This window comes from Saccoglossus kowalevskii, chromosome 2 (assembly GCF_978046115.1).
Source record: "Saccoglossus kowalevskii chromosome 2, keSacKowa6.1, whole genome shotgun sequence".
In the NCBI taxonomy this organism is placed as follows: Eukaryota; Metazoa; Hemichordata; class Enteropneusta; family Harrimaniidae; genus Saccoglossus; species Saccoglossus kowalevskii.
The window spans coordinates 8,129,069-8,142,169 of record NC_140642.1 but is presented as its reverse complement, the minus strand read 5'-3'; the positions used below and the strand labels follow the sequence as shown (position 1 = coordinate 8,142,169).

Sequence of the window (13,101 nt, the reverse complement as noted above, 5' to 3'; positions counted from 1 at the left end):
TAATGACGATCTTTCCCTGGGATAGGGAATATTGTGAACATACATACACACACATATTTTAAATTTGTCCTACAAATTACATGTAATGTATGTTACATAGGGAATATGTATGTCAAGTCTGAAGTTCCTAGCTACCCCCCCCCCTTGTAACCCAATACTGAATATACATAAATCAGTAATCTGATCATGTCCTTTAGATCCGAACATTTGCCCACCAGAAGCTGTGAGTTGCATGGGATACACAAAAAACGCGTCAGAACTCCTATATGTGAGTTTGAATGTTTTAAGTCTATTGCCACGTAAAACAAACGCGTGAGAACCTTTATGAATATGTTTGTTCCCAATCTCACTACGTGAGCGATGGTCGTGGCGCTGCGCATGTGCGACATTTTTGTTGGTAAACATTGATATTCCCACAATGCGATCTTTTAATGGAAATCATAAGTCTGAGGTTTGGCCTGGGTGCGACTTGCACTAATTACCGCCAGTGACTCCTTGGATGCCTTCAAATCCTCTAAATATACCTAATTAAAGTTTGCTAACGTGCCAGTTTGTACTCGTTGATCTGCGCAACAGTCAAGGTTCATGCAACACACATAGATATGTATGGTGACATCATGTCGAGATTCCATTCAAGTCTCATCTCGTAGATAGCGAGACCTTGTGACATGATATATATATATATCAATGTTCAAGGTATGTAATAAAACAATAAAACATGTCTTATCACTATCGTAGTGAATAATGTAATACATCGAAAATGTGCATTTATTATGTTTATTTACATGTGTCACTCGTAATCCATCATATCGCGAGCAGCTATTTTGATCCACCTGGACCTCCCGGTATCCTAGTTACCTTGGGCGTGCGCATTCGCATTGTTCTGAGTTGGGAACGCTTATGCGAGAGCAAGATTATAACGGGATTTTGGTATCATGTCACGCTACTTACAAACCCCAGGTTATGTATCTCTGATAACACCCATATATCTCTTAAGAATGATCTAACGTAAATTTTCCTGTAAGCAAGGCCATATGTGTGCGAAACCTTTCCTGGTAGTTATATTTTATAACTGTATGAACAAGGACTTTGACCTCCGACCCGGGGTACCCAATATACAACCTAGAATATACAACCTAGGTTGTCGTGCCAACTTCTAAATTATCTGAGCCTCTTCTTCACAAGTAAATTATATAATACTCAAAGCTTCATTGCTCTGTGGGAATTACCAGAGCTCTTCGAAATATGTTAATTGAAACCTTCTCTCTCTATTGAATTTATCTGAGCCTTCATGATCTATGTAAATTTTTGGAGTCTGCTCACCATGTGAACATTATTGTAACTTCATTGCTCTATGTAAATTACCTTTGACTCCACAGGGAAATTATAGCTTCCTTTATGCAAATTATCGAAATCTTTTCGTCCTTGCTCTAGAGATGGAACATCTATGGAAATTATCAGAGCCGCCTCATTTAGTGGTAATTCTCATTCAATGTTAATCATCAGAGCCGTCTGGAAATTGGAAATTATCGAAGCCACTTTACGTTAAGCCATTTTCTCGATACACATAAATTATCAGAGACTCCCCTGTCCATCGAAATCAGAGTCTACTTGCTCTATGAAAACTATCAGAACCTTTTAGATATTCATTTGTATACTCGATGTTTTGAGAGCTCATATGCAAATTGCAAATAAGAAACATGGCGTGGTTTTGACTGAGGCGGCAGCCGCTGTTATATATATCTAGGTAAAATTGTGTGTGGACGCTAGAGTGATTTTGTATGTATGCGAGGATATAGATGTAGACGGCTGATTTCATTGAATACAGTTGTTTGTTGTGACCTGTGCCTGTCTGGTCGTTAGGTGACTGTGCTTAATTGCTATTACGTGTTCGAGCATGCAATCAACTTTATTGCCTTTGCTGCATTATTGGCTCGGTTGCGATACTTGCAGTTCGACTGTCGGAGCTGGTATTTACCTAAACGTGGTCTTACCTGAGAGTAACTGATGATATTTAACAAGACATACTGGTGACGATGATTCTGGACAATGTCTCTACCTGTTTTCTGATGATTGTTTGCATTTTGATGCAAGTTGATAATTTCGTTGAAGGTGAGTTTCACTAATTTCACGAGCGCAATTCGTGTGGCTCAAAATAGGTTCCAATCCTGGTTGGATACTTGAAAAAAAATCACAAAAGAATTGACAGTATCGACCTTTTTATGAATATGCCGTTAAATACACACTTTTGGTAATTGTATAAAATAGTTTTGACATTTCTATCATAGAGCCGTCTGTAGGGAGTTTGTTAGTTTACATTAACTGGCCAGGTTCCAGTGCTATATCTCGTGGTATTCCGCTGTCTATTTAAATGCATAACAGTTACTATATGCTTATTGTGTATGAGCACCGTTACAACACATGAGATTATCTACGCGGCACCATTCTCCAAACTAATGATGTCACGATCCTAGAAAGTTTGCACAATGTACTGTTCTGTCACTGCCTGATTGAACAGCCGCCCACGGGAATCGATCTTTCGAGTGATTTCTGATATCTCATTCTCAAGTATATGGAACAAGTTTTCATCGTTTCGAACATTTTATATGACTATAAAACCCTGTAAAACATTCAAAAAAGTTGTTTAACCATAAATAAAGGTCTATAACTAACATTAATAGATACACGTCATAGTATGATGACCGAGTTAGTGATTGTCAACATAATATGTTATTGCGAATTCGGATGAAAACGACAGGATTTTTGCCATATTTGGTCGGATTAAATGTGTGTAAGTTGTTAATATGTAATCAATCTGTGAACTGATTCGGCGTATATGGAATAATAGTAAACTGTGTTCACTTTGTCATTTGTAAAAGTGCCTGATTATGCTGTACTCAATTAACTGTACACATTATCTCTACCCAAAATACGCGACGATTTCCGTTGACAGTAAGATTTAACCCACTTGTGTTTTTCGTGCCGACTTCAAAGCAGAGAAAACCACGGTTTGCATAATTACAACACGCTGTCGAGCAATCAGAATGACTTATTTAGACAATTGAAATACTGGTATAATATATTATAATATAATTTCTAATTAATATATCATATTTTTGATAATGTATTATGTATTATATTTCATGTATAAGCTTACTCAATACATAACTTGCGTCATAAATGTCTGAACATCCATGACCAAATTAAATATCATTATTACAATATTGATTTTCAAATTGTTTGTGTCATGAATTTAAAAGTAAAATATTGTCTTAATTTCTCATGTCCCATGTCATACCACTTTGTTGTCAACAACATCTCCCTTCTTTTTGTATTTAAATATAAATAATGCTGCGTTTCTATGCTTTATCTGCGGGGTTCAAGAGGTTTTGCAAGTAGTATTTAAAGTACACTATGAGTGAATGTAAACCAATAAATCGGCTTGACAGTATGACAAGTTATTTATACCCCACGTGCAACACTAAGTTGAATTATTTCAAGTGAGTGACTACCATATGCATCTGTTTCAATGCGCAGTGCAAACAAAGAATGTCAAAATGTATGTTATTTATTGCATTGTACATGCATTGAATTCTTAATGAGCAAATAATCAATACATTATTTATCTCACAAAAAATAACCACTCGTTGGTGTAAATGACACTGACTAAACATGAGATTAACATTGCCCGAGACCAAAATATATCTCATTCACTAACAATGAACTATAAAATACTTTTTTTAAATTATTCATATACATATTATTGTGTATTTATATTTCCAAGGACTGGATATAGTATTATCGGATCGTGTTTCGGTATTGGAAGAAGCTGGTAATGGAGACGTGATTTATACACCAATCGAGGCAACGGGACAGGGTGCAAATGCTATGTACCAATTTGCAATAATACCCAATCCGAATGTCTCGTTTCCATTTGAACTAGTTCAAGGTAAATATATTGACATACTATTGCACTATTTGTACGTAACACGCCTGGTGATATCATGGATGAACCAATAAACTATGTTCTTTTATCAATTCTTGTATATGTTCATATATATATATATACAGGTCCACCCGATGCAAACAATTTTGCACTGATACGAGCAGTAGTGCCACCAGGATTTGATTATGACGTCATAACAGAGTATATATTGGAAATTACAGTAATAGATCTAAATGACAATACCCAGCCTGCAGTAACAGGAATTATAACGGTTGAAGTGATAGACACTAAAAGTCCGCCCAGATTTACAAACCTTCCTGCCACCGCGACAATTGGAGAACTAGCTACAGTTCCAGAATTGGTAAAATATGTAAAAGCCACAGACGATGACACATATGCAGCAGATATATCTTTCAATATCGTTGGAAGCAGTCCGTTTGGGGCTCCGTTCCAGATTAAAAATGTTACGTATGACCTGTTTGCATGGGAAGCAGGTAGGACCTTCTCGTATATAATAAACTATTTTCTATAGTTCCCAGTAGCGCAAAACTCAATTAATAAACATGCAAATAAATGAACACAGTACACCTTTTTCTGTTTGTACAGCTGCGGAAATTCAAAATGCTAACTTTCCCGGTTTTGACTTCGAAAATGGACCACCAAGCTATGAATTATACATAGAGGCTGTTGATAATGATGGATTGTCTACGACGTCTACACTAACGGTTGTGATCTCAGATGAGAATGAACCGATCAGAATAACCAATTTACCATCAACTATCTACCTGCCGGAGTCGGCCACCGGAAATGTGTTTTTGTTGACGTGGGAAGATGAGGATGTCCCAACAACAACAGCTGCAATGCCGACCTTTATGATTTCATCCACGCCGTCAAATGGACCATTCGCAGTTGACACGTCGGGTACGATACACACATAAACGAAGACATGGTTCATCTAGTAACCTTAAAGAGGCACTCATTATTTTTACACATTTCTTGGTTCATATTTTGTTCTTTGTCTGTGTCTGTATGTAACTTCCCTAGTGTTGTACAGTGTGCGTGTTGAACAGAATCAAACAATAATTTAAGATCTAATCTCGTTGATTGGTACATTTGTACAAATTGACGACAAAGCAATATTGTAGTCTACAGTTGGATTTTTTTCTTTTTCGGCTATTACTCTGCAGTGGCGGATCCAGCAAAATGTATTGGGGGGGGGGGGGGGCAAGCTTCGCTTAAGATATACGGAGCGAAAATCGCAGAGAAGCTATGCGTAATCCAGATGATACGAATCGTCATGCGTTTCGGGGGGGCATGCCCCCCCGCCCCCTGGTTCCCCCACTGATACTCTGCTCGGGAGTTATATTGAGCGCCTTTTGTGCGATGTTCCAGAAGATGCTTTCGTTTCAATCACTTTTGTGTACGTGAACATAAATTCAGAAGCAGATATTTGATCTTGGTACTTTAGTAGACCAAGTTGAATAGATGATAAACTAGCAATTTCAAATTAAAGATGTAGGATACAGTTTCATTTTTCTTTTGCAATATGTGGGTACATAGTCCCTTCTCGTCGATTATTAGATCGTATACGAGAAATATAATTATTTTCAAGAATTCAATTTCCTTCTAATATCCCTGCGCCAAATTATAGAACAATCCAATGCTTTCCAGGAACGTTCGAATATACTTGATTAAGGTAGTTCAAGTTTGTATGCCTTTTCTGAGTGGACACAAAAATGTTTCACGTGAGAATACTGTATATCGCACATGTATTTCTACAACCCGTATCACTATCACGATATTCAAAGAGTTATGTTTTAGTTGTCGTTATAGAGCCTGTGCTGCGTATTATAAAAATGCGGTTTTCTCAAAAACGACGTCTATGACGCCTGTTTGTTTGACAATACCTTATATCAGTATAATCTTACAACGTACAAAAAATAAGAAATTTATAAATGTTTTAAGAACTGTATCGAACATTCTTAACGCAAAACATTAGTAATAACGAAGTACATCTGATTTCAGGTAATATTAAAGTGGTAACACCGGGATTGAATTATTTAGAGCGAACATTCTGGACCATAACTATATATATCACTGATCCAGACGGTCTTACTGATACTGGAGATTTACATGTTTGGGTGACAGATGTCAATACAGGTCCCGATATTACTAATCTAGACGACACTATACAGATTGGTGAAATGAGTTCAGGAGGGTCGGCTATATTTGTTGTACAAGCTAAAGATGACGATGAAGATGATTATTTTTGCGTCATGTTTTCTGATCCAAACGACGGTAATTTTTACATGAATACAACCAGTAAGTATAATACTTTTTAGCATAATATTTCCTGATGACTATATATGTCATTTATTCTAATATCTACACGCACTGCATATGTACAGTCTTCTATGCAGCTTATTATTTAACAATTGTATTTTATTTAGTGATGAGGATAATTAAGACAATGTTTTTGTTCTTGAGTAGTTTATTAATTTTCAGGTTAACAATGATATAAATATCTGTTTTCACACAGCCAATACTATCTACGTAATCGATTCACCTACTTTGGATTTTGAGGCATTGGATGAATACATACTTACTGTGACATGCCATGACACAATGTATGCTGGGATACCACATAAATTAACGGTTCAGATCACAGATGAGAATGAAGCACCAGAAATTACAGACTTGCCTGCCACCGTTACTGTACCAGAAGATGCTATCAATTCAGCTGAAATCTATGTGGCCGATGGTTATGATATAGATGGTGATGATCTGAGATATTCCATAACTGTCTCCCCGGCAAGTGGGCAAGGAAAATTTTACATAAGTAATACAAGTAAGTGACGCCATTTCCAACTAACACCAATGAAATTAAATGATTTAATATGCAATAACTATTATATCAGCTAAGATTTGTATATTTATATTTTATTTCAGCAAACAATGACTGTCGTATAAAGATATCCAATAATCCCAGTTTTGATTTTGAGACTATAGACCAGTATATAATTGTGTTGGAGGCAACTGATGGTGAATTCACAGCTACTGGTACACTTAATGTTGATATAACGAACACCGATGAACCCCCTAGGTTTGTGGTCGATAATCAAGACATTCTCATCGACGAAGAACAGGTTAGTGCTCATCAAGAGAACAATTTGTAATATTTGGGGGACTTACATAACCAGTCTATATTTGTAATTGTTTATTTTTGCTAAGAGCATTATTAAAAATTATTGAATATTTACTACGAACATGTCAATACAAAACAGTTGCAATCTGCTTAAATTTCGATGTAGGCATAGGCTTCATTTTTAAAATTTGTTACTAACTATCAAGATACGATAACACAAAATCTAAATAACATCAAGTTAAACAAAAAATAAACAAAAATAACAATACTTATAAAAATTCAACCTATACAAACATCGGATTTTAAACAGATTTGATTAATTGCGGTTTATTGTTGTATTTAAGGATATATTGCTGTTTATAGCACCCCCACCCGTCTCTATATAGCGCAGACGAGACGAGGAGATGTCAGTTCTACATACATACCTACATACATATTAGCAAGCACCACACGTGAAACCTTTCACACAAGAACAACTCTTGTTATATTTATTGGGAAATAACGGCTCTGACATTGACCACGGGGTAAGAATGGGGAGAACTTAGGAATGTTATTTAATGTTTATTTTAATGAACAAATAAATAAGATTGAGCTGGACCACACTCGAATTATTGTATTGTATTGTATTGTTAGATGTTTCATACTATCAACATTTACCGAGTATTTTAGAAGAATACGTTTGATCATTTGTTTCCCATAATAAGGTTTCACGCCCTTTCCATCCGTCCATCAGATTATTGGAACAGTAGTACCAATCAACTGGGCAGTAATTGATGTCGACGATGCACTAACTGACCTGAATTTCGTCATGATCGGAGATACATATTCTCCCTACTTCAGCTTTACTTGGGGTTCTACTCCTGAACTACGTGTAGCTCAAATCATGGACTACGAAGCTGTATTTCCTCAACCATTCTCAATTACATTCACCGTGACTGATCCATCAGATGGGAAAGATTATCTCAATGTCAATATATATCTGCAGAACATCAACGATAATGCGCCTGTATTCACCCAAGCAGTCTACACAACTTCTGTTCTTGAAATGGAGTTATATGGTACGCTGGTACTTCAGGTTCTGGCCATTGATGATGATGTTGCCGACCTTATCACATACACAATCCAACCAGCAAGCCTATATTTTGACATTGATACTCTAACTGGAGATATTACTGTAACTCAGTCAATTGACTTAGAGATAGTTGGAGAAATGATTACCTTCACCGTAGTAGCAACAGATAATGGATCCCCATTACAACAAACCATGGCGACAGTAGATGTGACTGTTCTCAATGTGGACGACAACGTTCCATTCTTTGATAAGCCATACTGGAATTGGGAGATTCGTTATGACACTGATGTTAGCTCATATGTTAATAGTGTCTTTGCAACTGATGCTGATTTGGGTAAGTTTTTATTTCAATGAGGGAAGGTTATTAAACTGACAGATTAGAACTTAAGGTAAAGATTCATCTATATGAATCATTTCCCTTAAAACAATGTAATTGCTTTGCCAATAGTCTTACTCACTGGGGCCAATATGCGCTGGATCTAGACCATACGACATTTAGACAACACAATATCACGAAATGTTTTTCATACAACTTAAGCTCATATAATTCTATAATAAAGGCTTGTGGAATTCCATTCTCAATCACGAATCCCGTTCTGGTTACTAATGTTGAAAACGCTGAGTTCGGTTAAAATCACTAATATCTAAGATTCGTCGTTAATAGGTGCAGATAATGTGAGCAGTGGTATCACGTACAAGATGTATCTTTCACATCCTCGATTCAACATGGAAACAGATGGCCGAGTTATTGTTTCAGATAAATTGCATCCAGAACAGAAATACTTATTAATCTGCTATGCAGAAGATAATGCAACACCGCCACATGCATCGCAGTAAGTTTGTTACAACAAACAAGACCAACAATTTACAGTTACACACGCATTGTAGCCTACTCCATAAAGTTATAGCTTCATTTCCGTAGCTAAGTTTCACTCTGTAGTAATGTCGCCGAGTATCTGCAGGTGCACGCATTGAAACATATTCGCCAGAACACATTCCACATGCAAATATTGCGTTATTGTTCCAACAACAATAATATTTTCATCGTCATCAAGAACCCAGTCAACAGCTATGCACATTACTTACACAAACGCAAAAATATATCGAGTGAACTTAATGAATACAATTTAAAATAATTCCACTTGTCGCATGGAAGTCACATGGGTATCAAGTAAAACTACCTAATATAAATCCACAATTATAGTCTCTGAAGTGAGATTACTAATCCATATTCATAAAGAATATACAACAGACAAATGACAACATGCTCCAATCAGTGAAAAAATGTAACAAAGTTAACATTATAACAAATTTCTTCACAGTGTTGCCACAATTCGTATCGATACTTTCATACCACAGTTGGTACTTGTTGACATATTCCTGGGGATTTCAGTAAGCGAATTCACAGCGGACAAACGAAGGGAATTTGTTGATACACTAAATGGTATTTTCACCCCATGGTATTTCCGTATATCTACTGTCCACACGCGTAATGAATTACAGGTCACTTCTCGTCGCCTTCTAGAAAAGTAAGCACATCGTTATTATCCAATTATACACTTGGCACTTGCTTACATCAGCTTAATGTGTACATCGGTTGTACGTGATATTAGTGTAATCAACATTTTTTGGCAATGTAATTGTTTTCGTTCACGTGCAGAATGTTTGGGTTTGATTTTCTTATTTTGTTTTTCGTGTTCCATTTAGTAAATGTTCAATAATAAATACATCACAATCAGATGAGCATTATTACTATATGAACAAAAAACCGTATGCCTCAAAGAAAAACACCACTCGAGCGGACTACTGGATAGAACGTGCCTCAATTTAATTGTTCGGCATGATGCAAATACCCGCTGTCTTGAAGTAATTTCTTATACTATGTTACAACCATGATTGATTACAGTACGGCAGTTGTGGAGGCATATGCATTAACTAGTGACCTTACGGAATACCAGATAAACGTTGAGGAAGTTAAGGAATTCGTTTATTTCCAAGATTTAGTAGGCGCAATGACAATCGACTCTACTGGTACTCCAACACCGATCATCACCGGCACAGAGTTTGATACATTTCCTATTGTGAAGGTAGAACCCACTTATGACGTGCAGACAGCGAATAGTTATAATTGGTGGCTCGACACGTTAGAAGGATTGATAACAATAGGCGTTCTTTCTTCATTGCCTTTTATTGGTTTTCTTTGTCTAATGTTATGCTGCTGCTGGAAGTACAGATGTTGTGCAAGATTGGCAAGGTGCTACAAGCAACGCAAGTGTGGTTGTTGTAAATCAGTGTGTAACAGATCACATTTACCTGACGTGAAAGAACAATCAACGTAAGTTGTTGTGTGCATGATAATACTAATATGTATTGAATCATGTCCTTATTGTGGTTGTGCTAAAGTTGTACTATAAGGACAACAAAAAGAAGAAAAAAACCATGTTAATATTTTGTTTTTTTAAGAGACAAGTGTTTATTTCATTGTTCCCCTATTTTTTAGACATGATGTTCGTCCCTCCATAATAATTAAAGATGATGTGGAGCCGAAGACGAAGGGAGAACCGCTGATAGTGGCACCAGCACAGCCACGTAACATGCCTGTCCAGGAGAAATCATCAGATAGAAGACTTAGGAACTACAATGGGCGTTATTCAAAAACGGCCAGTTTGAGGAAAGAATATGATACTTTCGTTGGTGACAAGAAACCAGCTTTAGCAACAACCGATTCCAAGAAAGATGAGTTCGGAAAAGATGGTTCCATGAAGACTTTGGATCAGGGCTCTAAGTTGAAAACAAAATTGCCAGGCAAATATCCAGATATTTTTTAAATAAATTAATTACAATACTAGTTAGAAAATTAGCAAATGGTAACAATGTTCTAATACTAATCCATCACGTCATTCATGCACTTGGCATAACATGTAGTACATTCCTGTATGAAGCTGTATTACGTGATTTCTTTGAGTACATGATAAATTATTGCGTTCATTGTCGGCAGTGATTTGTAATACTTAGTTGAACAAGGCATATAACAAATAAAAAAGTTGTTTCTCATCGCACAAGATCAACAGATTACCCCCAACTTATCTGACCCAAAGTAGAAATTAATGACAGTATTCAAAAACAGACTTATATTACCGTAACAATATGTGCGCAGTACACCTACACTAAAGACACTAGGCACTCTAGATCTATTGTACATTTTATACGAACTGACCCAATGACGCCTTGGCAATCAACCCATTACTAGAACATAAGACCAGATGCGAAAATAGAAATATTCTGTATCAAGTCTACTGTGATGAGTACACCATCTGGGCTGGGCGAAACCAGAAACATGAAACTGATGATACTAGAATGACAAATTTCAATACATTTGTGTTATTCATCAATATCTCATTAAAATTAATTAAACGTTATTGCCTCTGTTTGCAGCTTTCTCTTTTGGTCAGACTCAAAAAACACCAATAGGGCATCAAGTAAACATCAAACATGGCGACCCAATGCACGCAAACAACAACAATGTCACTTTCGATGTCAAGCCAAGATATAAGGTAAATATTGTACTGAATGCATTATTAGTGTAATTGGTATGCACGCCTTGTATACTCACACGTAATTTATAGCATGTTATCCATATCATTTGTTTCGGTGACAAATATAAAATTAAAATATGCATTCTTGATGCGTCCACGATAAAATAAATACACCGAACGGCATTGTTATTTTTTAGTGCACTTTGGGTCTTATTTTTCAAAATGCCTCAATATCACAAACAAATCATCATCATAGAGGCTCATTTTTATCGCAAGGATGGAGTTAACAGCAGCTCCCTAAGGCAGACGAGTGATAACGATAGTCCGTTAATGGTCGTCCTTTTACACTTTTCTAGAATTTGGCCTCCAATAATTATTTTTAACATTTGACTCATTCTTCGAAATTACTGTTTTTAAAACACGTTCTCGGCCCTAAATATGAACGGAGCAGTACTGTACTATATTGGCGAGTATTTGTTAAAGGCCGACTACCTTTTTGAAAGTTATATTCTTATTTATAATGCAAACGTTGTTAGACAACTTTCATGTGATGTGTTGTATACACATAGTAATGTGTATCCCAATACATATTTTCTCCATTATTTACAACTAAAACACAAAAGAATTTATTTTTGTTTTGTTTTCCAGTGATTGCATCAACATTGTAACGCCGGACTATATACAGTTGTTTCTCTCCACGTCGTAAGCGTGAATGTAATGTATATTACTAAGAACGTATTCGTAGTATATTGAGAATGTGAAAAATGTTTACAACCAAATTTAATCTAGTAATTACGAGCTTTGAATAACAGATTATACATATATGAACTATGTTTTAATTTAATTATTTTTAATGCGAATTACAGTGAGCGCTAAAAGTAACTTTATTCAGAAACGTTGTATTCAGTTTATCCAGTTTAACCATGTCGTTCATTTGATATTTAACGGGCTAATATTCACATCGGGCTATCATTCTCGTAATTTATTTTAGTAGATCAATCAATGAAGTTTATAATCAAGGGTATAAATATGTATCAATAATTCGTGGTCGATTTATTGATCAACATATATATACTTGGCAAGTAAATCTAGTAAAATGACCTGTTAAGCTAATTTGCTACCCTTAAAAAATACTCAGAAATCTCTGAAATCCAGCAAGAAGAGTTGGGTTACTGTAATGTTCAAAATTCAGAAATGAAAATATATAGGGTCATCGAACTAAGTTTCTTACGTCATTCGTTGATGAAACGCTGGCAGCAGTAACGTGTCTCCGTTATTTATTCGCCTAATGTCACGCATATGTATATGAATTTTGAAAATACTTTCTATAAGTTTGTTAATTTACTTTGTTTTAATGAATGTTTGTAAATTATACAGCAATAAAGATTCGTACACCACACGA

At 36.0% G+C, this 13,101-nt stretch overlaps 1 protein-coding gene across 1 annotated transcript; it reads left to right on the top strand.

Annotated features, from left to right (window-relative positions):
• The first annotated feature begins 1,919 nt into the window (after positions 1-1,919).
• On the top strand, positions 1,920-13,101 carry LOC102809683 (protocadherin Fat 4-like). The gene is made up of 14 exons (XM_078009884.2): positions 1,920-2,112; positions 3,785-3,949; positions 4,072-4,440; positions 4,553-4,867; positions 5,972-6,268; positions 6,486-6,794; positions 6,896-7,092; positions 7,825-8,497; positions 8,828-8,996; positions 9,486-9,692; positions 10,070-10,498; positions 10,664-10,968; positions 11,599-11,717; positions 12,348-13,101. The coding sequence occupies exons 1-14, from the start codon at positions 2,037-2,039 to the stop codon at positions 12,348-12,350; spliced, it is 3,633 nt and encodes a 1,210-aa protein (XP_077866010.2). The 5' UTR covers positions 1,920-2,036; the 3' UTR covers positions 12,351-13,101.